Source organism: Panthera tigris, chromosome D1, assembly GCF_018350195.1.
Source record: "Panthera tigris isolate Pti1 chromosome D1, P.tigris_Pti1_mat1.1, whole genome shotgun sequence".
In the NCBI taxonomy this organism is placed as follows: domain Eukaryota; kingdom Metazoa; phylum Chordata; class Mammalia; order Carnivora; family Felidae; genus Panthera; species Panthera tigris.
Genome location: NC_056669.1, coordinates 79,355,610 through 79,379,974, shown reverse-complemented (window position 1 = coordinate 79,379,974; position 24,365 = coordinate 79,355,610). Strand labels below are relative to the sequence as shown.

At 35.4% G+C, this 24,365-nt stretch overlaps 1 protein-coding gene across 2 annotated transcripts in view; it reads right to left on the bottom strand.

Annotated features, from left to right (window-relative positions):
* Positions 1–24,365, bottom strand: part of LUZP2 (leucine zipper protein 2) — a 495,099-nt gene that overhangs the window by 5,526 nt on the left and 465,208 nt on the right. For both annotated transcript variants that reach the window (XM_042958956.1, XM_042958954.1), the window contains exon 10: positions 20,648–20,740. In XM_042958956.1, coding sequence (XP_042814890.1) covers positions 20,648–20,740 — 93 coding nt within the window. The remainder of the gene's footprint in view (positions 1–20,647; positions 20,741–24,365) is intronic.

Below are 24,365 nucleotides of genomic sequence, written 5' to 3'. Positions count from 1 at the left end.
TTTTTTTCACTTTATTATTTAACTTTACAACATCTTATATTTGAATGGTCATATTACATTTTACAGTTGTGGCTAATGACACAATTTTTGACAACAAAATAGTTCCCCATAGTTTTGAAACATTCAACAAAGATAACTTAGTAGGTAGTAGATACACATGGGGGCCTGATGAATCAATGAGATGTATTATCCAGAAAAGAAAAGAAAAGATGACTCTTGGTTAGTTAGGATGACTAGGGATTTTTTCATGAAGGAAGTGAACAAGGAAATCATCCTTGAGGAATGGATAAAGTTGTTTATGGCAGAGTCAGCGGGATGAAGGGGAAGTTAAAGTAGGTGTCGGGTGGGAGAAAGCATCAAAGGTCACAGCGTCAAGGTCAGCTGAGATAGTAACTACCAAGAGATGACTAGAATAGGGACGGTTCATGGAAGAGCTTGCAGGCCAAATAGTGATGTTTATACTCAATTTTGCAATTATGAAGAGGCAGTTATACTGTAAATATCCTGTAAGAATATGCCTACTTTTTAAAAGAAGTTTACAAGTTAATACTTTCTCTGTGCTGATATTTAAAGAGATTCATTAGTAAGACTCTGAAGTGATCTATCCACATAATACATACTTAAAAACATCATCCCTAGTAGAACCCTCCTCCTTCAGTGAAAGTTTTGGAATCCATGCCATTTTTTATGAGCACTTCTCTCTCACTTGCACTATTCTGGAGACCACCAGGATTTGTGAGGGCAGCTGCCTTTCCCATCTCTCAGCAGGTTGACAGGAAGTTGAAACTTGGCTAAATTTTTCAGAAATTAGGTTTAAAAAATCCAATATGTGGAGCTGGAGTTTCAGAACTTATTTCATAAGTCCATTACTAAATTAAATTATGCAGCTGAAAGAACAACAACAACAACAAACATTCCCTTTTCAAGTGGTTCATGTTCATTCGTGCCTGAAACTTAGACACTACATATCATCAAAGTATGCTGAGCTTGTCATCACAACCCAACTCATGAGATAGTAAATCTTGAGACTTTTCCTTTCATATTCATTGACCAGAATCTAAGAAAAGCAACAAGAACAACAATAACTAATGGACTTTAATTTCTCCATATGGATTCAGTACGGGTCATTGCTTTATCTTAGCTTGCAAAATTGAAACTTGCAGATGAGAGCTGCTAACCAGTCTTTCCATGGCTAAGTCTGTAAACCACTGTTTATTAAAGTAATTCAGTATGTTAGACACTAATCCTCCTCTTTCTTTAAGAGATCATGGGGTTTATCTCTTTATTCCATTCCTAGATTATTAAACTGAATGATCCAACTCTCTCCAACCTTGCTTTCTGCCATCCATCTGTTGGTCAGTCTCCAGAAATGTCTTCCTAACATATATCCTATCATGCTAACTCGGTGCACAAAAATGAATCAAATCCAAACAACTTAGAAAAATATCATCCCGTGCACAGATTTGTGATTTCCCATTGCCTATAAAGTATAGTAGACCAAGAACATGGATGAGATGCAGGGGCTGGAGACAGTTTTCTTAAACAAATAAGATGTGATATAGAAGCATGGCCTTCAGACTCACCTTGATGAACCACAGCAAAGCCTCTGAAGGTAAATGGGCATTAAAAGAATGAGTCTCTGCTGTCACCTACTCAGACTCACAGATTTTCTTCTTATTACTATTGTTAAATACACATACATAGACAGAGCTTTTTGTCATGCTGATTTTTTTTTTTTTTGCCTCCTTGCCCAACACTACCTAGAATAATTATTGACTTTTAATTCTTTTAATTATTTCTGGTACAACGAGGAGTGCAACTGTAAATCTTGGAAAGAAATGAAAAGTTCTATTTCATGCAAGAGATTTTATGGCTAAACAGAATAAGGTAGCGGTTAAGCCCATGGTCTAAGAAGTCTGGCTTAACCAATGTTCAAATCCTTAGATCAACTGCTTACTAGCTTTGTGGTCTTCAATAAGTTATGCATTATTTTCTTAATCCAAATTTCCATATTTATAAAATGTAGAACATTATTATTTTATAAATGTGTGTAAAGACTACATAAGAGAATGAGTTAAAGCACTTAGCTCAGTGCCTCTTACTAATAAGATCTCAATATATCGTAGTAGCAATGATGATAATGAAGATAGAAATGAATTTGTAAACCACCTGGAACAAAGCACTTGAAATATATGAGATATGCAGTAAATCATACCTGTTATATCACAGCAGACTCCCTGATACTATGTTTTCAACAAATAATTGTTCATATAACGATATATGTGGTGCATGCAGTTTGGAAGGAGAAGTAGTTCTACATTAGCTTTTTCAGATGCATTTGCATTAATACAATGACATTGAAGAAAAATGATACAACCTAATTACCCCCCTAAATTATTATCATCACTATAATAATAAGATTTTTTTTCTTTTAAACAAGGAAACAAACAAAAATTATACATTTAATGTTGGCTCCAGCATGATGAAAGGGATTTCTCTCTCTCTTTCTTGCCCTCTCTCTCTCCTCTCTTTTACAATGCTGGTGCAGATATTTTGGAAAATAATTTAATAAGATAGATAAGTAGTTTCAAATATGTTCATTATCCAGTATATTTCATTTGGGATAGTCTTTCTCTGAAGAAAATAATCCACATTTAAAAAGAAAACCTTTCACTCAGAAGTATTACTTTGGGATTTGTATAGTAGCGAAAAAGAAAGCAAAATAATCATTGAATATAAAGAAGTTGGTTAAATAATGATAAAATAATTAGGTGAAATATTTTATAGTTGTTAAGACATTTGTGGGCTATTTATTAATATGAAAGTTACTTAAGCTTAAAATATATAATTCAAAATTATACAGTTAAAATCACAAAGATAGTGCATGTAAAACAGAAATAAATGCACCAAACTTTTATGTTGACAAATGTCAAAGCACAACAGTAAAGTTTGAGAGGCCAAAACAGACAATTTTGTTGTGCTTTAGCATTTTTGTTGATTTCAAAATAACATATAACACACGTCTATCTGTCCGTCTGTTTGCCTTTCTATCTCTGAAACTATTCCTCTCTTTATCTTTTCTTCCTCCCTGACTCCTGACCTCCCTCCCTTCTTCTTTCCCTCCCTCCCTGTCTTTTTCTCCCTCTTTTTTCCCCTCTCCCTGTTCCTCTCCCTCTCATTTTTTTTCTTTCTTCTTTTTCTTCTTTCTTGGGGGACATGGCTGATCTGTCACTTTGCAATGAGTTATGACCATCTATAGAAGAACCATTTATCTATATACAGTTTGCCTATGGGAGAATATATATGTTCATTAAAAAAAATGATTTTAAGATAGAAAAGTGCCTAGAACCTTAAGCTTTTCCTTCCCTATCAATTTGAATCTCAAATTCTCTTGAACTAAAGGGAAAAGCTCAGACATCATTTTCCCTCTTGCATGTGATTAAGAAATGTAATTTTACTTGTGGAAGAATGGATAGAGATATAACTAGCTTTGGTGAATAATTGATTAATTATACAAAGTAACTGTTCGCTGCCTTAAGAGACCAAAAAGGTTTAAATACTAATCTTGAGAACTGCATAAAATTGAGCAATCAAAGGCTAGCACAGGCCTTCAAAACATTCCATCTTAGTTAGGTAAAATTTAATCTGATTAGCAAGATACCTATATCCAGAAACTCAAGTGATAAAATATGAAGACTGATGAGCAAATGATGCACAAATTCAGCTGCTTCAATATGCAGCTCACCTATTATCCAGGAGACCTAGGGAAGAGCACAGCTGGGTCTGTAAATTATGAAATGGTATAAGCCATGAATACATCTTTATTAAAGTGATTACACTTATCTCTCACATACACATATACACTGACACCACCAGAGTAACCAGGTTGTTTCTATGCTTTTGAGCAATGGACAGCTAGCTATCTGACAACATGTTGTATCATGGCCAACAAGCAGGCTAAGTGATAACAAAACTATGCAGCTGAGACAATCCCAGCTAATTATTTATCACCATGCGTGGGAAATAATCACACAACACACAATCACAACATGGTGGAAAGACTGTAATTCTGGGATATCCTAACAATGATTAGGACTTTCATTTTAATGTGGAGATACCAGACTTTGGAGCCAGGTGTAAATGAATTTTGAGTCCCAACTCCATATCCCACATCTACGATAATGGGGGCAAGTTAATGAACATTGAGTTCCCTGGACTTTGGTATTTTACAAAAGAATAAAGTCAAACGCCAATAATAAACATTGGCATTGTCAGCTTCAAAGTTTGACATTAGAACAAATAAAGCAACAAACAAACACACACCTGTATTTCAACAATGTTTCAGAGAAGCAAGGCTATTTTAATACTAAATATATAAAGGATCCAGAATCAAAAGAAATTATTCTTGAGAGGCAGACAGAAAGAGAAAGATGGAGAGGTAGAGAGATGGAGAGAGATTGACTGATTCATGGAAAACACACTAATATTTTGTTACTTGACTCTACTCAATGTCAATTTTCTACATCTTCGTAGTGTTGAAAACTCATCACAGGCTAACACTTGCCAGTGGAATGACATTTGAAAAATACCAATTTAACCTTAATTTTTCTTCATTTGTAAATTGTGGATAATAATGCAAACACTCAAAATTGGCATCATTGCAAAATAAGATAAGGCAGGGAACTCAGCTTAGGTGAATGGAATGACAAGTTAGCCCATCCTAGGTTTGAATTCCTTTAGCCTTTATAAGTTGTATGGATTCGGAAAAGTTACTTCATCTTCTTGAGGTCGATACCTTATCTGTAAGGTTAGCAAAGTAATACCTACCTGAGAGGGTTGTTGGAAGGGTTAGATTACATATTTTAAAAATGTATTTATTTATTTTGAGAGAGAGAGAGAGAGAGAGAGAGAGAGAGATTAATAGCAGGGGAGGGGCAGAGAGATACGGAGAGAGAAAATTCCAAGCAAGCTCCGCTCTGCACACTGCCAGCGCAGAGCCTAATGGGGGGCTCGAACCCATGGCTCGTGAGATCATGAACTGAGCCAAAACCAAGAGTCAGACGCTTAACCAACTGAGCCACCCAGGTGCCCTGGGAAGAGTTAGATTAAATTAAAAATATATAATGGTTCCTAATGGAGTATCTTGCACATATTAGGTGCTCAATCAGTTTTGTTTCTATGCTTTCTTTCTCACCCTCAGCTTCCTCTTCCTTCGATCAAAATGTATCTCCTTTGCCAATAAATATTTGGATCCTATGAGAATAGGAACATGGATATTCAGTCACTTTATTTTACCACGTTGGTATCAACACACTTACCCAGGTCATTAGACAATCTTGATATTGCCAAAGGATTTGTTGCCGTTCTGAACCTCTCCCCACTAGTCTCTGGTTCTTCCTGTCTCATCCTTTTCTATTTATGATTTAACAAGGCAAGAAAAAAATCTTATTAACCAGCCACTCAGTCTTCCTAAACAGGCTTAACCTTGGAGGATGCTTTCATCCTTCGTGTGTGTGTATGTGTGTGTGTGTGTGTGTGTGTGTGTGTGCGCGTTTCTCCTCCTCAATACGGAATCATCACAATCTAATTAATTTAACTTAGGGATTTAGTTGCCTCAAAATGTTTTCATTATGATACAGGCACATTTTTGGCTTCAATGCAAATATCCCATTTAGAAATTATGAAAATAAAGTCATATTTAGGATGACCTTTTTAAAAGGGTGCTGTTAAGAGTTTAGCTAAATATCCATAATATTGCTGCCTTAGAGTCCATTTTGTGTGGAGAGGGGTCTGCTGGGACTTGGAACTGACACTAGCCCTGACCAGGAGTGCTATCCTAGGTAACAGCCAGCAAAGTCACAAGAAGTGTAAATTCCTGATATAACCTCCCCAGTGCCCTGGAGATAAGCATATGTCTCTCCTAGCTCCTTTCCATTTTGTGCTTCTCCTCCTCCTTCCTCAGAATTTACCAAGAGTCCTGCCCTTTTTGGTTTGTGTTGACCAATCAGGTCTAACTCAGGACCCCCAAAGCACTCTACCTACCAATCCTAAAAAACAAAAACAAAAACAAAAACCATGTACCTCAGTTTCTGCTACTCCCTCTCTGCTGGTATCCTGCCTTGACCTCCCCATTGCCCCAGTGACCAATGTATTGTACCTCCTCCAAAACCTGTGACTAATGAAGTTCTCTATTTCACTTTCCCTTGCCTTGTGATCTTTCTTGAACCTTGGCTCACACCATCTGAAACCCCAGGGCTCTTCTTAACAAATGTTAGTTTAATAAAAATCACAAGGAGGTCTATGACTGAATTAACAATCATTAGAAAGCCTATGGAAGGAAAATGGCTTCTTTTGCATTTTGCTTATTTTAAATTATACTCTATTCTTTCTCTCAGAAATAAGGAATAATATTTAAGAATTATAGCAGATGAAATGATTTACCATAAATTAATTTAAAATCTTTGAGCTTGCATCTCTGATCCTGCTGATCACTATAACTTTGTTATTGGTATTAAACACTTGGTTCTACTTCATAAGAGAGATTAGCTATATCTCTTGTGATCTTTCTCTAAAACATTAAAAGAACTCAAAATAATTAATGCAAATGTATCACTGGGCAACCTGAAATTCTACTAACAAAAAATATCTCTGGCAGGTACAGAAGTCCAGTTGATTCTTCTGGGACAGGCTGGAGGCTAAAAAGAATGTTTTTTGAAATATTATAAAGGAGAAAAAAAATGCAATTAAATACCAAGGTACTTAAAAATATGAATGCATTTTGGCTAAATTTTTCTGTGATGCCACCTTTCTGTATGAAATAATTTGTTATATTTATTACAGGATGATATTTTAGCACTGTATTTAGTACTCCATATGAAAAAATTAAACTGTTTGAAACCAAAGCCCTAATTTCGTAACTTTAGAAGTTTTGGAGAAATAATAATATGCATCTGCTAGGATGAGTATTTTGCTTAGTCCTGAAGGAAATACCAATATTTTTATAGTTACTGTCCTCAAATTGCTTATTATGTAATGCAAAATGAGAACTTTGTACAAATAATCAGGATGCAGATGGACTATGACACAGGATAAAATAGGTGTATAAACCAAGCATTATGGCAACCAAGAAGAGAAAGCCATTCTGTGCCTTCAGGGAAGATGAGAGGAGTCAAGAAAGTATTGACCAGATTAAGCTTTATGTGTACATCACTGTCTGGTCAATATCCTTATAATAAATTAGCATGTTTATTGGGTATTTTTATTTATCAGATTAATAAATTAACCATTGTTATTATGGTTTCTATACAATTTCTGATAAGAACTCATGCTTAAGTCCACATTTTGCATACTTTAAATTGATGTTAAAGTAGGGAAAACATGCAGACTTATATTTAATGTGCAAAGCAGAAAAATTTTCTGAAGATAAAATTATTTGCCATTCTGCATTATCTCGAGGTGTGTCTATTCTTTCTTGAAGGAACCGCAGTAGCAATATAAAGAAGGCCTTATATAAAGCCAACTTCTTCAGATGCCCAGAATGACAATGGTGTGTAGTCTCCAAGCCCAGTTACAGCAGGGCATGACTTGCTTATAAAGTGTTGTTAGCCAAGCATCTGCCAACAACTCATCAGGACCATCAAATACTGCACAATGGATATTGGTTATAATGGTAAACTAGGATTTCTTAAATCTGTCAGAATTGTGTTAGCATGAAAAAGTTGGCATCATCTTTCCATTCACAGCTCTAGGATTGATTTTCTGCATATTTTCCTCCTCTCATTTCCCTAGACAATACTTTGCTGTTAAATAAACTCCCTTTGTTTAGGGACTTGCAGGCAGGTGTAATAGAAAGAAATAGAGCTGGTGCTTTCAGTGCTAAAGAGAAGCCATTGTGCTTTTCATTTCCTCAGCATATTAAGAAAAATTAAATGTTTGCTATGTATAGGAGTCAGAAATATTGTGAAACACATTTACATTAGCACTAAGTCTTAATTCCTAAGTGAAAATTAAAAGTGAGTGTTCAATGTCTTTCATTCTTGATATGCTTTAACAATATGAGATGCACTTGCAAACTTCAGGTGAATGGGATGGAACAGGTACATCCTTTGCTTTCTCCAAGTGTCTCCAATATTATCATTTAAACAAAATAATTTAAACCTCACCAAACTGATAGACCAATATTCTGCTAAGGGATTAGTGGTCTAGTTCAAGTTTTCTAAGGCTACTTAAAAAAAAAAAGGCCAAGGAATCCAGAGGTCATTTTCCTAGGTGACCTTTTCTGGTTTGCATAGGGCAGGAAATGGAAAGAAACCACAGAGATATATGAGAAGATGCATGGTCTTGGGGTGCCCTGGTTGAGCATCCAACTCTTGATTTTGGCTCAGGTCATGATTCCAGGGTCATGGGATCAATCCCCGTGTTGGGCTCTGCACTGGGCTTGGAACCTGCTTAAGATTCTCTTTCTCTCCCTCTGCCCCTCTCCCCTGCTCATGCTCTATCTCTAAAGAAAAAAATTAAATTTAAATAAATTTAAAAATTAAAAAAAAAAAGAAAATGCATCGTCTGTAATTCCTAGTTTGGGACCTTGACCATGGAAATATGGAGACCTTGAATATTAAAATTGCAGAAGAACTTTTTTAGAATGAATAAGGACATTGTGAAATTACTGAATACTGTGCATTTAATTTAATATCATATATAATTATCATGACAAACCTGCAAAAAATCAACATCCAAGTTTCTCAAAATGTTTATCAGGAAATATTGAAAGAAGAAAATCTAGGTAGGTTTATTAAAACATTACACATTCCTAGGCTGTGCCCCATATCTACTGATTAATAGTCTATGGGAGTAGGGCTTTACAAGCAGTTTTACCAGTTGACCTGGTGATTCAGACATGCAAAAGTCTGAAAATCACTGATCCACATTATGTAAATAAGGGATCTGAATTATAAAACCATTTGCCAAAGTGACATGTGAGGAAATAGCAAAGTTGGTGTTCAAATCTAGGTTTTATGTAATTTTAAGTCTTTCTCTACTATATTGCTTAGTCTCAGGTGTACCAAGAGCAGTCAAAATGCATCTTTTTTGCTATTTATTTACTAAGAGATTGCATGCACTCCCATCAGCTCTCAGTGAGATTGCTGATGATCATAGAATCCTAGAATTCAAAGAGATACTCACATTCTTTTCCTCCACATTTGTGCTTCAATTCCCAAATATATCCCAGAATAGTTGTTTTTCTTTACTCAATCATATAATATACTATGTCTTCCTGTAGCTAATTCTGTATTCGTATACTTTTTATTAAGAGTTCACTTTTACATTTGACTGAAATATTCTCCTTCTTATAGCTATTTTTACCAGCAACATCTAGTTCTGCTCTGGAGTAAATAAGACCACTCCTTATGTCACATAGTTTTTGCTGTTGCTTTCGTCATCTCTTTTCTATCTAAAGAAATTAATTAAAACATACAACTCAAAAATATTTATTGAGGTTTTAAGTGAATGGTATAGCTTTGAATAAAGGAATGGAAAGTGATAATTACTGAGAACCTGCTATGTGTCCTTGATAAACCAGGTGTTAAGTTTGGCTGTCTCACTGGAACCTTTAACAAGTTATATGAGACAGGCAACATTTATCTCTCTTTGTCAAAGGAGGAAAATGAGCCTCAAGGAGTTAAATAGTCATGGTTACACATCAGGTAACTGAAACAGAAATGAAACCAATCAACATTACATACTGAATTTCCTCTGGAGGTTTGTCCCTTAAGCTTTATAGTAGACACACTCCATTTGTCACTGTTGAACTTAGCAGTGTCTTTCTAGAATAGAACATGTTGTATCAATCTACACTGATAAGCAAAATCAGGTAAGAGATTTATCTCCCTTATTCTGGGTATGGCATCATAATTACTTGAAATCAACATTATAACTTCATGTGGCTGTTTTGCAAATGTCATCACAGTTTGAGTCAGAGCTCACAGTCACTTGAAACTCTTTAATTTGTTACAAGATAAATATACAAAAATTAATTCCATTTCTAAATGCTAGCAATTAAGAATTTGGATGAAATTAAGAAAACAACCCCATCCATAATAACATCAAAAGGAATTTAAAAATTAGGAATAAAGAAAACAAAAGAAGGGCAAGATTTGTACACTGAAAATCTGCAAAATATTCCTGAAGGAAATTTTAAAAGATGTAAGTAGATGGAGAGATAACTAATGTCGATAGGCTGAAAGAATCAATATTGTAAAATTACAATTGTCCCTAAATTTATCTATAGGCTCAATGCAAATTCTGTCAAAATCCCAACAGGCTTTTTTATTATAACTGAAAAGCTGAACCTAATATTAACAAGGAAATGGAAGGTATTGAAAAAAGTCAAAGCAATCTTGAAAATAAACAATAAAGGGGACTTGAACTTTGCAATTCCAAACTTACCATAAAGCTACAGTAATCAAATCAGTATGGTACAGGCCTAAGGACATACATATAGATTAATGAAACAACTGAAAGTTAAGAAATAAATTCAGATTTGTAGTCAATTATTTTTGACAAACGTGCCAAAGCAATTTAATAGGGAAAGTATATTCATTACAATAAATTGTTGTGAAGACTGGCTTAACTAGGTATCAACATGCAAATAATGAAAATAGATTCTTATTTCACATCATGCAGAAAAATTAACTCAAAATGGATCATGGATTTAAATGAAAGATAAAACTAAAAAAAATTTTAATAAGAAATTGTAGAAAAATCTTTATATTCTTGGCTTTGGTAAATATTTTTTAGATAAATCATAATCATGATGAAGAAAAGAAAGAGATAAGCTGGACTTTACTGAAATTAAAAACTTCTGTGTTTTAAAATACACTATTCAACAGGTGTTTGGGTGGCTCAGTCATTTGAGCATCTGACTCTTGATTTCAGCTTCAGGTCATGATCCCAGGATAGTGGGACTGAGCCCGACCTTGAGCAGTAGGGAACCTATCACACTTCTGGACTTCAAGTTATATTACAAAGGTGTACTGATTAAGACAGTATGGTACTGGCACAAAAAGAGACACACAGATCAGCTGAACAGAACAGAAAATCCAGAAATGGACCCACAACTATATGGTCAACTAATCGTCGACAAAGCAAGAAAGCATATCCAATAAAAAAAAAGTCTCTTCAACAAATGGTGTTGGGAAAACTGGACAGCAACATGAAAAAGAATGAAAGTGGGCCACTTTCTTACACTATATGCAAAAATAAATTCAAAATGAATGAAATGCCTAAATGTGAGACAGGACACCATGAAAATCCTAGAACACAGGCAATAATCTTTTTGACATCAGCTGAAGAAATTTCTTCTTTTTAAAAAAAAATTTTTAAGCTGATTTATTTATTTCTGGGAGAGAGACAGAGAGAGTGAGCTGGGAAGGGTAGAGAGAGATTGAGAGAGAGAGAGAGAGAGAATCCCAAGCAGGCTCCTGTCAGTGTGAAGCCTGATGTGGGGCTCGAACTCATCAAGTGTGAGATCATGACCTCATGACCCAGGCCGAAACCAAGAGTCAGAAGCTTAACCAACTGAGGCACCCAGGCACCCCTGTAGCAACTTCCTAGTAGACATGTCTCTAGAGGCAAGGGAAACAAAACAAAAATGAATTATTGGGACTTCATCAAGATAAAAAGCTTCTACACAACATAGGAAACAATCAACAAAGGTAAAAGACAACCTTTAAAATGGGAGAAGACATTTGCAGATGACATATCTGATAAAGGATTAGTATCCAAAATCTATTAGGAGCTTATCAAACTCAGGGCACCTGGGTGGCTCAGTTGGTTAAGTGTCTGACTTCGGCTCAGGTGATGATGTCATGGTTCCTGAGTTCAAGGCCTGCATGGGGCTCTGTACTGACAGTGTGGAGACTGCTTAGGAGCTTAGAGCTCCTGCTCTCAGCTTAGAGCTCTCTCTCTCTCTCTCCATCTCTCTCTACCCCTCTCCCCTGTCTCAAAATAAATACACTTAAAAAAAATAAAAAAGAACTTATCAAAGTCAACATCTAAAAAACAAATAATCCAGTTAAGAAATGGGCAGAAGACATGAATAGACATTTTTCCAAGAAGGCATCCAGATGGCTAACACACATGAAAAAAGGCTCAACATCACTCATCATCAGGGAAATACAAATCTAAACTACAGTTAGCTATTACCTCACAGCTGTCAAAATGGCTAAAATTAACACAGGAAACAACAGATGTTGGCAAGGATGCAGAGAAAGGGAAATCCTCTTACATGGTTGGTGGGAATGCAAACTAGTGCAGCCACTCTGGAAAACAATATGAAGGTTCCTCAAAAAATTAAAAATAGAACTGCCCTATGATCCACCAACTGTACTATTAGGTATTTACCCAAAGGATACAAAAATAATGATTTGAAGGGACACATGCACCCCGATGTTCAGAGCAGCATTATCAACAATAGGAAAATTATGGAAGGAGCCCAAACGTCCATTGACAGATGACTAGATAAAGAAGACGTGGTATGTATATATGCATACAATGCAAAGGAATACTACTGAGTGATGAAAAAGAATGTAATCTTGCTATTTGCAACAACGTGGATGGAACTGGAGAGTATTATACTAAGTGAAATAAGTAAGTCAGAGAAAGACAAATACAATATGATTTAATTTATATGTGGAATTTAAGAAACAAAGCAGATGAATATGGAGGAGAAAAAAGAGGCAAACCAGAAAGCAGACTCTTAATACAGAGAACAAACTGAGGGTTACTGGAGAGGAGGTGGGTAGGGGGATGGGTTAAATGGGTGATAGGTAGTGAGGAGGGTATCTGTTGTGAATGAGCACTGGGTGTGTATGTAAGTGATGAATCACTAAATTCTATACCAGAAATTAATATTACACTGTGTGTTAACTAACTGGAATTTAAATAAAAAACTTGAAAAAAAATGGGAAAAAAAGAAAATAATGAAAACAATCTCTTGTATAACAGCATCTAAAACGAAAAATGATTAGGAAGAAATTTAACCAAGGATGTGACTGAGTTATACACTAAAACGATAAGACACTAATGAAAGAAATTGAAGAAGGCACCAATCAATGGACAGATTCTCTGTTTTCTTGGATTAGAAGAATAAATATTGCTAATATTTCCATGCTATGTACAGCTATCTATAGATACACTGTAATTTCCTTTATGATTCCAATGTCTGTTTTTGCAGAAAAAGGAAAAACCATCCTAAAATTCAAATGAACCCACAAAAGATCTCAAATAGCCAAAGCTATCTTGAGAAACAAGAACGAGGGTGACGATATCACACTTGCTGATTTCAAACTATATTATGATAATAAAACTGGGCCCTTATTTCACACCACTCACAAAAATTAACTTGAAATAGATTAAAGATTTAAATGTAAGCCCTGACTAGAAAACTCCTAGAAGAAAACAGGGAAAAACTCTGACATTTGTGTCGGCAACAATTTCATGGATATGACATCAAAAGCACAAGCAACAAAAGCAAAAATTAACAGGTGGGACAACATCAAGCTTAAAAGCTTCTGCACAGAAAAATAACAAACAAATGAAGAGGCAGCCTATGGAGTGGGAAGAAACATTTTTAAACCAATTACCTAATAAGTGGTTAATATCCAATATATATAAGGAACTCACAGAAGTCAATAGTAAAAAATAAATAATTTTGATAGAAATAGGCCTATCCATTATTATAGATGGAGACCTCAACCCTCTCTATCACTAATTGATAGATCATGCAGGCAGATAACCTGTAAGAATATAGTTGATCTGAACAACATCATAAATCAACTGGACCTAACTGACAATTATAGAATTTTTCATCAAACAGGAGAAATACACATTCTTCTCAAGGTCACATGGAATAGTTACCAATGTAGACTCTATTGTGGGCCATAAAACACACCTGAACAAATGCAAACTATGCCATCAGATTGTAATGGAATTAAGCAGCAAGTCAATTACAGAAATACAGCTGGTTGCTATATGGAACTCTATTTACTATCGCTCAATTATTCTGTAAATCTAAAACCGTACTAAAAAAAAGTCTATTAATTACTTTCTAAAAGATACCATTAAGAAAATGAAAAGTTAAGAGGTGCCTGGGTAGCTCAGTTGCTTAAGCGTCTCACTCTTGATTTTGGCTCAGGTCAAGCCTCTGAGACCAAGTCGTGCTTCAGACTTTATTCTGATAACATGGAACCTGCTTAGGATTCTCTCTCTCCCTCTCTCTCTCTCTCTGCTCCTCCCCTGCTTGCATGCATTCATTCTCTCTCTCTCTGTTAAAATAAATAAATAAAAGAAAACAAAGAGATACAAAACATACTGAGAGAAATATTTTTAAGTCATATATCTGGCAAAGGATTTATATCCAGAATACATAAGGAATCTTACCACTCAACATTAAGAAGAGAAACAGCACAACCAAAATATGGGGAAAAATTTTGAGTAGATATTTCACCAAAGAAAATATATGAGTTGCTAATAAGTATATGAAAATGTGCTCAATATTATTAACCATTAGGGAATTAACAATTAAATCTATAATGAAATTTGACTTCACACTCACTAGAATTTGCCTTCTAAGCAAAAATTCAGACAATAACATATAGTGACAAAGATGTGGAGTAAATGGAACTCTATACATTACTGATTAGGTTGTAAATGCAAACATTTTGCATTTACAGTGCACACACTTTGGAAATTCATTTGTTTCTTAAAAATTCAAGAAAAAACTATATTCCATTCCATTTCTAGGTATCTACTTAAAAGAAATTAAAACATATGTCCACACAACGCTGTTTATGCGAATATTTGTAGCATCACTATTCATAATGGCCAAAAAGTAGAAAAATCCAAAAGGTATCAACTGGTGAATGGATAAAGAAAATGCAGTATAATTGTACAATGGATCTTATTCAGCAATAAAAAGAAACAAACTACTGATAGGTATTAAAACATGTATGAGCCCCAAAATCATTACACTATGTGAAGGAAGTGCATGCAAAATACTACATATTATATGATGAACTTATATATGATTTACAAAAAGACAAACCTATACAGATAAGAACTAGGTTAGTGTCTGTCTGGGCTGAGGTTGAGAACAGATTAACTGTACAAAAGGCATGGGGATCTTAGTAGAGAGATGGAAATGTTCTAATACTGGACTGTGTTAATGGCTGTACAACTCAATAAATTTCATGAATAATTGAAATACACACTTAAAAATGTGTGACTGTATGGTATGCAAATTATACCTCAATAAAGTTGTTTCTTAAAAACTATCATAATTTGTAATAAATAAATTAGCTGTAATGTACATGTTTAATCATTTTAGTTAAAAAAAATTTTTTTTAATCTTTATTTATTTTTGAGACAGACAGAGAGAGACAGAGCATGAATGGGGGAGGGTCAGAGAGAGAGGGAGACACAGAATCCGAAACAGCCTCCAGGTTCTGAGCTGTCAGCACAGAGCCCGTTGAGGGGCTCGAACTCACGGACTGCGAGATCATGACCTGAGCCGAAGTCGGACACTTAACTGACTAAACTACCCAGGCATCTTATTCATTTTAGTTTTTAAGAGAACATGAGCCTTATCTGTTTACAAGTAAATGGACAAAAATTAGCTTAAACTTTCCCCCCTGTACTTTATCTGAGAACAACAATGTAATTGTCCTCATTAATTAGCATCAAAATTGGGGTCCGTATTAGACATTTATCTTTATTTCTGCATCTTCACTTAATCACAAAGTCGTATGGATTTCTCATTTTGATATTCTGTTGACTTCTTTTTCTCAACTATTTCTGTCACTGGCTTCATTGAGGTCCCTATTTTATCATACTTTCATTATTTTTAAAATGTCCTTATTTGTAGTTTCTAGATTTTTGAATTTCATAGAGTAGAAAACAAATTAAAAAAAAAAAAGATATGGGGATAAAACTGCCAACCATTAATTTTGCCAAATAAGGCCATTAAAATGAAATTTTACCTTAAAAACTACCATCCACTTTATTTTATTTTATAAATCTTAAGTTACACTGACTAATCTTTGATTAAAGACAACTCCCATAAGATGCAGATGCCAATTATTTCAAAATATATCCAAAATATGCAGGATATAAGTATGAGAAAGTAACTGTATTAGTATTCTTCAGAGGAAGAAATAGGATATACACATCCATATATAAGGGGATTTATTATGGGGCTTGGCTCATGCGATTATGAAGGCTGAGATACACCATGATAATGCCCTCTGCAGGCTGGAGAATCAGGAAAACTGGTGGTATATCAATCCAACTCTCAAGTACGCGGGGAGCTGAGGATGTAACTTCCACTGGGGAAGTCAGGGGGATGCTGCTGGTCTAAGTCCCAGAGTTGCAAGGGCCAAGATCCAAGAGCTTTGATGTCGGGGGCGAGCAGCAGAAGATGCATGTGCCAACTCAAGAAAGAAATAATTCACACTTCTTTCATCATTTTGTTCTATGTGGGCCCTCAAGGGATTAGAGAATTCCTGCCCAATCCTCTTTACTTCATCTACTGATTCAATGCTAATCTCTTCCGGGAACATCCTGTCAGACATCCCCAGAAATAATGTTTTACCAGCTCTCTGGGCATGTTGACACATAAAATTAACCATCACAAATTTACCCCTTGTTAATTTGTGACCCATATGCATCACTTTTATACCATACTTAATTGCCAAATAAAGACAATAAGGAGGCCATAATTCTGCCTAATATAACTATTTTACAACAGAAACTACACTTAACCCCTTTCCCAGAAATGGATACATTTATTTTGCTTTTACTCTATGAAATTATGTTTGGATACCTCATTTGGGCATTAAATTAAAGCAGCCCACATTAAAGCTGAGTCTCCAGCTTTGTTAGAGTCAAGTTGAAGTTATTTTCATATTGCAGTATTAAAATGGAAGCAAACACATTTCATGATATTCAACACAAATAAGAATATTCTTGGTGTTTTTAGACAAGCTGAGTAACAATACTTTTCATAGATCCAAAGGTCCCCGTACTTTCTTTCTGTAAGGTTGAAGAAGTCTCTTAGCATTGGGGAATCCCTGGAAAGGAACTATAGAGCTCTCCATGCGTAAGATTAATCATACTCTGGTTACTGTTGCTTGGGTGATGACGGTCCACTAAATTTCTCATGGAGACCTTAGCAACAGATGAAATCACACATCAGTTTCCTGCTCAGTTCCACAGTCTTACATCAGTACATGGTTACTGATAAACGAAGGGTTTGCGGATGGATCTCTCCTACCCACTCTCAAAAGTCACACCACAGTCTTTCATCATTTAAATTAGAGAGCCTTACTTAAGCATTGCCCTTTTTAGAAGGTAAATATAACAGAGCAGGAGAAGCAGAAAATCCATTATTAAACAACATACTAAAGGGATTATGTGTTATCTAAGCCAAGGTTTTGCACATTATAGCTCATAGGCCATCTGCCTCAGAATCACCTGGATTGGGAAGAGGGTTGCCAGATCCATGTAAACAAAACAAAACAAAACAAAACAAAACAAAACAAAACAAAGCAAAACGAAACAAAACAAATACAGGTTACATTTAGTCCTATTCATTTAAAATTTCCTGAAGAATTTGTCAGAATCTTAATTTTTAAAAGCTCTCCACATGATGTTTATGATCACTTACATGTGAAATACATTGATACTAAAACTGGATTGCACATTAGAGTCACTGGAGTAATTGAAAAAATAAATATAACTAATGTCTATACCCCAGATACCAAGATGTTGAATTAATTTTCCGGATGTCAATTCCAGGCATCAGTATTTTAAAGAACTCTTGAGGTGATACTATTGTGAGGGCAGCTAAGAACTGTAGGTGTAAAATTTGAAAATTGATGTTCACAGCAGTGCCACTAATTCCTACTGCTTACATCTGGTGTATTTCACTCATCTACATTACTCACACAGCCTTTAAAGGTAAGTGAGTCTACAGCCTGTGAATATTGAACACTCTGTGCACTACAAAGTGTAACTTCTTGGAAGTAGAAGCTCCAAGACTAAAATCTAGACTGAGGCCAGGTTAGAGACAGACCATTCATCTTGGTGCAGGTGGACGCAGATTTTTGAAGGGACTCAGATTGGGACCTGTAAACAGGTAGTAGCTGCTTATGAGACTTTTGAAGGGAAAGGAATTGCCAGTGACAAAAAAAAAAAAAGGACAATAAAACTAGGAAAGTGAAACAAACAAACAAAAAACAACAAAAAACAATTTATAATTTTGGGTAGGTCTCACTCTTGATAAGAAAAGTAGACCAGAATGTTGTTTTGGGGAGCCTTGGCACAATATGCAGAACTTTTCAGCTTTGTCTCCAGTGGGAACATTTTGCTTGTTTGTTTGGTAGGCTTAACGAAGCCCTGTTCTTTGTCCTTGTAGATACTTTGGCCACCTCATTACAAGAATGGTTTGCTCAAGGCACACATATGTCAGTACAGAGGCAGGAATAAGGCAACTGAATTCCTCCTAATATAAGAGCTCAAAGCAGTACCTTGAAGGATCAAGCCTGAGCATTACTCATAAGTGTGCTGCTTCCAAGATTCTTTTCCTTCTTTTTTAAAAAATTCATATATATCATTAAGATATAACCCAGTATTTTTTTTATTTTTAACATTTATTTTTATTTATTTTCTACAGACAGAGAGAGACAGAGCACAAGCAGGAGCAGGCTCCAGGCTCTGAGTTGTCAGCACAGAGCCTGACGTGGGGCTCGAACCCATGAACCACGAGATCATGACCTAAGCTGAAGTCAAACACTCAACCGACTGAGCTGCTCAGGCATCCCAAGATATAACCCAGTTTTAAGTGTACAGTCTAATGATTTGGTATATGCCTATGTGGCAAAATTATTTTTTTGGTAGTTTTAAGAAAATACATCAAGAAATAAAAACACACTCCTTGAAATTAATCCTATGGTCTCATAACTTAATTGGACACAGATATCTAAAAACCTGAACTACAACCTTAATTCAAACCAAACTCCTTAGAGCATGGGAATCCAGGATCTCTCACATTTAAGTCCCAAATTATCTTTTTAGGCATAGATCCCACCACTGTCTGCACTCTATTCTCTAGTAATTTTATTCCGATGGTTTCTTGTTTCTGCACGTTTGCTCACACTGTTAGAGACCTGTCTTCATCAAAAGGTTCCTTCCAGCCCAAAGCCTCCCTACCTTCTTCCTTTGGAAGAATTTCATTTTAACTTCTCATTAGTTTTATTATGTTCTAAATTGGTACATGTTTAAATATGAGAGTTGAAGGCAAAATTGTTGAGAAACTCATCTTTCTAAATTTACATTAGCGGCCAATAGAAGAAAAAGAGATAGACTTGGTTAATTTATGTGTCTCTTCTGCTTTATTTCCTTTCAGTAGCCGGATCTCTTTTCAATCATGAATAGTTTCAGCAATACTTTTCATTCTGTCACCTAGATTAAAGCCTAACTTTGAATCTACTCAACACAATTGTCATTTGCTGTTTCTCAAATCCAGGCGTTATAGGTCTGTAAGTGTGCCAAAGTCCCAGAATTAAAATTTCATTACATTATTATGAGTAAAAAAAACACCCATAGCACAAAATTACATATTTGCTATTATCATCTGAAGGTTAAGAATCTATCTTCTTGGGGCCCTTGGGTGGCTCAGTTGGTTAAGCATCTGACCCTTGATTTCGGCTTATGTCATGATCTCAGAGTAAATGAGATTGAGCCCCACCTCGTGCTCCATGCTGAGCATGGAGCCTGAGATTCTCTCTCTCTCTCTCTCTCTCTCTTTCTCTTTCCATCTGCTCTTCTCCCCCGCTCATGCTTTCTCCCTCTCTCTCTCTCTCTCTCTCTATATATATATATGTATATATATATATCACTCTGTGATATATATAGAGTAAATAAATAAGCTTTAAAAAAAAGGAATCTCTCTTCCTTCAATGTAATGTCTTTGTAATGCTGGGTTCATTTGTTTTACAGGCAGAATACTATTGAATCACATCCTCGGGTTTTTTTGTTTGTTTTAAAGATTTTAACAGCTTTTTGTCATGTGGTCATGGGAATGGGCATGTTCCGGAGCCTGTGGTCATCCCCTTAGTTCCCCTTACTTCCCCTTACTTACATAGTACTCCTGAGAGTCTATTACATTTCCTAACAGAATACCTACACTTCACTGACATCCAAAGGACATCTGCTTTTTCACATTTTAAAGTACAATGTTTAGGGGTGCCTGGGTGGCTCAGTCAGTTAAGCGTCTGACTTTGGCTCAGGTCATGATCTTGCAGTTTGTGAGTTCGAGCCTCGCATTGGGCTCTGTGCTGACAGCTCAGAGCCTGGAGCCTGCTTCGGATTTTGTGTCTCCGTGTCTCTCTGCCCCTCCCCCACTTGTGCTCTGTCTCTCTATATCAAAAATAAATAAAATGTAAAAAAAAATTAAAAATAATAAAAAAAGTACAACATTTAGACAGTAGATATTACATAGAAATAGAAAGCTTCATGGTGGCATGAACTAGAACTGTTAAAATGTCTATTTCATGTTGAATACATGAAAACCACTTTAACTTATTCTTACACTTAGAGGATTGCACTCAGTAGTGTTCAGATTTTCTTCCTTTGTTGTCTCAATTTGAGAGCTCTCATTGCTTCCAGTAAAGGTTTGTTGAGGCTAGAGAAAAGGAGAGAGAGAAGTAGGTTCAACAAATAGATCCATGTGACTATTATAAAATATGATAAAATGGCAACACCACACTCAAGGAAAAAGAATAAAATGGAAATCTGTATATATCTCAGACCTTAAACATTGTAAGCAAATAAAATAAGTTCAATTTTGTATTAGTGAGGTCCAATGGTATGATTTTCCCACTGGAAATATTTATTTCTTGAATATTAAGTTTTTATTTTAAGGTTAATTGTTCCACAAAAAGCAGGAATCCTCTCTTTTCTTATATTTTAACTCCAAGTATATCTGAGAAGTATAAGTACACACATCATATTCTCAATAAGAAAGAAAATGCTCCATAACAGCTCACTGTATAGAGCATTGCATTTACGTCAATGCTTTACTAATTAATTAAGCACTGCTTCATATCTCTGGAAACCTTAAATACGATTTTAAAATTCATCTCTTTAGGAACACTAAAATTTTTTTAAAGCCAGTTTTTCAGGCTTTTAAATACCCAGGGAAGGGTATTCATAATTAATATATGTAAATATCCCTATAGGTTGGTCTGAAATTTTTCCACTGAAAGTGCATTTCTTGGGCAAAGCTGATTTGAATATGCTGTTAGGCTCATAAATCTACAAGGGTACTATTGTAGGATAGACAAAAACTAAACTCAGTGAATGCTAACTGGCTTGGATCTGAAACTGTGATCTCAGTGGATCACAGAGGAAAAAGAAAAGAGGGTTCTAAGCTTTGGGGACCCAGGAAGATAAAGACAAAGATATGGTCTGATCAAAGTGCCCAAGAACCCACTCAGATTTTCTCTTTGCTACTCTCTGCACAACACTGCCATGGTTTTCCATAGGCGGTTTCATTCCTTAGCAGGGGAACTTTCTTACAAAAGTAATACTTTAATAATACAAAAATATTTAATAAAACTAGTAGAATTTGTATTTTGTATTTTAAAATACAAAAAATATTTAATAAAACTAGTAGAATATCGAACACAAAAAAATCAAAACTAGTAGTACATTAGAGAAACAACAGAAAATAAAGCACCTTCGTTGACTAAAATAGTCCCTATATTAAGTTACCCAAATGCTGGGCTTTACATGTAACGGTAAAAACAAGCAAACAAACAACAGATAAATAAAGTAAGTAAATGAAATTCTTATTTCTTTATACTTAAAGGAATTGAATTTCACTGTAAGAGATCCAGAAGACAACAAGTATTTCCCCTCTCTTAGTCCACCTTTCTCTCCTCTTCTTCCTTATTTAAGACCCCTATCTTCCTTATCTCCCCTCTATACCCTACTTAAGATAAGAAATTTAAACAGGTAAACAAAATGTCTTTGAATAAGCCAGTACTCTGTGTTAGATGTTTTTGGTGGATAGAAAGATGAAAAGGTATTGTTTCTGTCTTCACAGAATTTACACAAAGATTAATAAAAGAGGGCACAAGCCCTGAGTGATTAAGGGAAGAATGAAGGAGAACATTCCAGGTGAAGGGAACGGTACAAGCAAAGATATGTAGGAAGAAGACTCAGCTGTTGCTCTGTTGCTTTATAGGGTAGCAGTAGAGTGAGCACAAGAAAAATGCCACAAGTAGCAAGGAAATTCCAAAATTGAGCAGCAAAGTATGTATTTCAGTTTAGTAGCCAAATGAAAGTTCATTTGATATTTTAAAGCAAGCATATAAAATGGCCAGAGCTCTGTGAGCATGGTGCAGCAGCAGCATAAAGGCAAAAATGGAAGAGAACATAGGGTGTGGAAACCAAGAAAGAAACGACAGATATCGATCAAGTAGATGGTAACAGATGCCAAACTGAAGGGCACTGGCTATCGAAAAGAGATTGCTCTTTGTCGAGAGCAATGATTAGAACCTACAGAATTGAAAAATTCTACAGAAATAGAGAAACGTGGTGAAAAAGTAGGTTTGTAGCAAGGAGGGTTTAAAGCATGTGTGACCCTTAAATAGATAGGTGCTATTCAGTAACAATGTTAAAAATGTTAACATGAATCAAAAGAGCCATTTAATCTAGCTAAAACCTACTGGACTTTTTGTAACCTACAGATTACAGACAGTTTGAAGAAATAGGCTAAAAAGTACAGGGGGAATAAATAAATACGAATAGTGAAGGAGAGTCTCCTCTGGCTTTCGCAGCAAAAACCACAACTGCAAAAAGATAGAGTAAATCCCACTAACAGGCAAGGAGAAATTTTAGCATATTTTGTTTCTGTTGAACAATCAAATCATTGAATGAACAGTCCCAACATACCTTTGAAAATTTATTTACTGCATAACAGCATTAAAGGAAATTGAAGTATAAAACTCATCCATCATCCTAGCAATAACTACTTTTACTTCTCAATGTTGCCTTTCAGTCTTTGTCCATATCCACACGAGTATTTTATATAGTCACGATTATAGTGCCCATGACATATTTAATTCTGTTTTTACACAGATGGTATATATGCTTTATCTCCTAAACATAAATATAAGGATATAACTCTCCTTTACATGTCTAAATAATGTTTCATATAATGAACTTGTAAAAATGTATATTACAGTTAAGGATATTGGTGGTTCTGGATTTTAGGTTATAATATTGTGATAATATCAATCTTCTTGGTACCAGTCTGCAAGACAGCTCATATCATATCAGTCATTGGTTTAAACGTCTGTCTCTCTTCGTAGGTTGGGAACCCATGAAGGGAAGATATCATGCTTTATTCATTATTGCATCCTTTGAAGCTAGTACACATTTTGCACTCATTAAGTTCTGTTGTTCTTTTCATTACTAATTTAAGATACATTTCTTAGGACAAAAAATAAAATAAGAATTAAAGATCGGTACTAAATCAAGAGGAATAGAGATATTGATGCTTAGAGAAATCTTTCCAAAATGTGACAATCTTAATTACTTCTTGCAGCATGAGTGAACATTTATTGTGCATCCATTCTGTGACAGTGGTGTATTTGGAACTGAGATCAAACATTAAAACCGTAGTTCTTGATCTCAAAGAGCTACCATTAGCTCCTCATTAACTGTTCATCATGTCTTCTACCTTCCTAATAGCTCCTGATTTCATTCTGGGGGGTTACCTTTCATGGGATGGTGTTTCCAAGGAATTATTTTATATATCAAGTTCCCTGATCTATCAAGATGTTGGCACATGACCCAAGTGAGGTCATGAAATCTCCATTCTTAGAATTTAATATTGATTACATTAAGAGGAGGCTATAAATGGTTATGTACATTCTTTCCAATAGGGTGCTTTGCCCAAGTTGTTTCTACAATAAGACCCATTTTATGGTTCATACTCCCAGTCTTCTGAAGCAGCCTTTGTTTCTGCCCATCCCCAGATATGTTACCACTGTCATTTCCTTGGTATTAGGAGCTCCTGAGGTTCTACCAATAAAGCCCCTTTATTTAATTTGGTAAGGGTCAGTGCTGGCTGCATGTAATCACAGAGGCCCGGATGAAACAGGAGTCAAATCAATAAAATAAAATTGACAGCATAACATAAGGGTTTAGGTAGAGGTTTTGCATGGAAACTAACAGGATGGAAAGCTAACCCAGCTAGAGAAGCTCAGAAGAATAATACCAGGCCCACCAATGATGGA